The following is a 3500-nucleotide window of genomic DNA, read 5'->3' on the forward strand; positions in this document are numbered from 1 at the left end:
ACAAGAACAGCTTCCTTCCTGGCTTTTTGGGCTGCCAGCTTGGCCTCACGCTCCTCCTTGGTCAGGACTCGAGCTGCTGCTTTAATACGCTGGAAATCCTCCTGGTTGATAATGAGGGATGCTGGTGGCTTCTCCACGGGGACACTGGTGGCACAGAGAGAGGATGGTCAGTGGGATGGAGATTCCAACAGCTCCCTCCATCCCCTACCCCACTGACCTCCCTGCTTGGCCATGGGATCTGCCTGGGCTGCCCACACCATGGGGGTGACAGGAGCAGCTCCATGACCAGGAGTCACCAGAGAACAATGCAGGAAGCACCTGAGCAGTGGGGGACCCGGTGGGAAGTGAGGAAGAAAGAGAAAGGGCAGTGAAAGTGTCACCAAGCTGTGATGCAGAGGGGACAGGATGCTTGATGGGGTGGCCAAGGGCCTTCTAGGAAAACCCCCCAAATATTCAGCATGGTCCTAATCAACCCTCATTAAAAATATGTTGAATATTCAAAATATGCTGAAAATATTTCAGTCCAACTTGACTTTCCCAACCTTAATTTGGGAAAATTTTCACCACTGCCCTGACCCCTTTTTCTAGTGGGACACGTTGCTCATCCTTGTCCCCAGACTGACTATCCTGGGCCAGATCAAAACCTTTGTTCCACGTAGGCAGATTTTTAGGGAGCAGAAGCTGCTTTTTCCACCCTGTTTTATGACACAGATATGTCCAGCACAGCTCAACTTCAACTCCACTGAATGCCTTGAGAATCCACCAGGCACACAGACAAGGAAACACCACGTTGGCCAAACACAGAACATCCTCTCCCCTCCCTCCAGCCATCACCCGGGACACTGTAAAACCACAAACTCTACCTTGTGATTCACGTTGTGGTTTAGAGGAAATCACCGAAGCTCTTGGTGCCCCCATTTCCCCACTTGTAAAAATGTGGATAATAACACAGGTTTGTTTTCCAGGGGAGGTTTGTAAGGAGTTAATTACACTGGGTATTACTCAGATACCATGGTGACGCGTGTGGTGGAGGAGCCTATATTAACCAAATGCACAGAAGCCACTTTGAAGATGTTCAGGACTAAGAATTTACTCATTATTATTGTGTGTCACCTTTCATCCACCCTGGTGAATATGAACAGATACCTGCATAATGATCATTCCCAAAGCTGCATCACAACATCGGATTCCAGGACGCTTTAAATGGTCACAACGGCTCTAATAAATGTAATAATACAGTGGCTACTGGTTTAGTTTGGTCCTTCTGTTTGGGTGACCAACTTGAGATGTCTAAGGCTTGATTTTCAAAGAAAGAAACCAAACACAAACAGTTCTCCACGAGCTTCAGCTGGGAGTTATGACCATACACCTAGACATTGGCTCATAGCTGTTGGTAACAGGGTCAAATAAGAAGGTGAAGGTAGAAAAACCAACTACCAGCCTCCAAAAACCTGAATTGGTGTCTCTGTGTCATTTCACTCTCCACAAAAACCCCAAAACTCAAACCATCCATGGGGCAGGTGTCACGTTTTTATGAGGTGGAATAAAAAAAACAACCCCATGACCCAGAAATTCCCAACAGGAAACGAAGATGAACCTCAGACCCAACGACAACGACAAGGAAAATTCAAGGAGGTCAAAATGAGGTTAAATTGGAGCTGGTTGGGATAATGGCCCTATTCTCATCTATGTGCTGCAGGCTTTTAACGAGGTGTAGTAATTAGGGTCAAGGTTCTCACAGTTCAGCCTGGCTTATAAAACAACCCTGTAGAGAAACACACAGCTCTTGGTGCACAGGGGCTGTGCATGATGCTCCATGGATTTTCTCATGAGGCTTTTGGGTACCAGGGTACAGGAGGATTGTTTGATGGGTGATGTGGGGGTTGTTCAGCCCAGAAGGAGCTTTTTTGGCCGCTGAGAAGGTATTTTTGGTGTTTTTCACAATGATTTAGTGCCTCAAAAACACCCAGCTCTTGGTGCTCCATGGATTTTCTCATGAGGCTTTTGGGTACCAGGGTACAGGAGGATTGTTTGATGGGTGGTGATGTGGGGGTTGTTCAGCCCAGAAGGAGCTTTTTTGGCCGCTGAGAAGGTATTTTTGGTGTTTTTCACAATGATTTAGTGCCTCAAAAACACCCAGCTCTTGGTGCTCCACAGCTTTTCTCATGAGGCTTTTGGGTACCAGGGTACAGGAGGATTGTTTGATGGGTGATGTGGGGGTTGTTCAGCCCAGAAGGAGCTTTTCTGGCTGCTGAGAAGGTTATTTTTGTTGCTTTTCATGATGATTTAGTGCCTCAAAAACACCCAGCTCTTGGTGCTCCATGGATTTTCTCATGAGGCTTTTGGGTACCAGGGTACAGGAGGATTGTTTGATGGGTGGTGATGTGGGGGTTGTTCAGCCCAGAAGGAGCTTTTTTGGCCGCTGAGAAGGTATTTTTGGTGTTTTTCACAATGATTTAGTGCCTCAAAAACACCCAGCTCTTGGTGCTCCACAGCTTTTCTCATGAGGCTTTTGGGTACCAGGGTACAGGAGGATTGTTTGATGGGTGATGATGTGGGGGTTGTTCATCCCAGAAGGAGCTTTTCTGGCTGCTGGGAAGGTATTTTTGGTGTTTTTCACAATGATTTAGTGCCTCAAAAACACCCAGTTCCATCCCTGCCCAAGCCAGGTGGGTCAGAACGCTGCTGCCCATCCCTCATCCCTTTGTGACATCCCAGCAAACAGTGGGACAAGCTTCACACTGTGACAGACACTCAGGGTCCCCAAAAGCTCCTCGGAGCTGCCAGTTGGGCACAGACTTACATGATGTCACGGATGAAGTCCTTGGTGACGAGGCGGATGGTTTTGGGCTTGTGCCCACCGGCTGGTGACACTTTTGATGTAGTTTGAACATCCCGAAGGAGCACGATGGGGCTGCTGGACCGTGACTGCTGCAGGTTCTGCAAGAGAGGATGGTGTTCCCTAAGGTTTTCCTGCCACTGCCACATGCCCAGCTCTGTCCCCCGCTCCTGCACACAAAGATGCTCTGGGGATGAGAGGCCACAGGTCCCCGTGAGCCTGGGATGATGACAGACATCCTCTTGCACCACCAAGACCTGTGAAGTCTGGGGATGAGAGGTCACAGATCCCCCTGAACCTGGGATGCTGAGAAACATCCTCTTGCACCACCAAGACCAGTGAAGTCTGGGCATGGGAAGGGGTTTTTTTATGTCTCAGCAGCCCCAGCTCTGAAGTTCTGATGGGGGAGAACCAAAAATAACTGGTTTTACTGTAAAAATCAGTCTCTCACCCAGATATGAAGGAAACGATGAGCTGAGAGGTGCTTGCTCAGGGTGAGACCTCACAGATGCTCAAGCATCATCGCTCTTCCCTTGAGCTGATGGCACCTGCCCCTGCCCTGCTCGCCCGTGGCCACTGGTCCCTCTGTCCTGCTGAGCCCCACAGACTCAGGAAAAACCAACCCAGACTGACCCAAACTCACTGGGGGCTGGCAGGGGGG

The 3500-nt window shown here is 49.2% G+C and overlaps 1 protein-coding gene across 1 annotated transcript in view; it reads right to left on the bottom strand.

The window, feature by feature from the left end:
• CFAP45 (cilia and flagella associated protein 45) overlaps positions 1–2940 on the bottom strand; it is a gene marked incomplete at its 5' end in the record, with an annotated part of 6456 nt that extends 3516 nt beyond the window's left edge. Inside the window, 2 exons of the mRNA XM_010171206.2 lie at positions 3–144; positions 2804–2940. Coding sequence (XP_010169508.2) covers positions 3–144; positions 2804–2940 — 279 coding nt within the window. The remainder of the gene's footprint in view (positions 1–2; positions 145–2803) is intronic.
• Positions 2941–3500: the final 560 nt, after the last annotated feature.

Source organism: Antrostomus carolinensis, unplaced genomic scaffold (assembly GCF_000700745.2).
Source record: "Antrostomus carolinensis isolate BGI_N321 unplaced genomic scaffold, ASM70074v2 scaffold33360, whole genome shotgun sequence".
Taxonomy (NCBI): domain Eukaryota; kingdom Metazoa; phylum Chordata; class Aves; order Caprimulgiformes; family Caprimulgidae; genus Antrostomus; species Antrostomus carolinensis.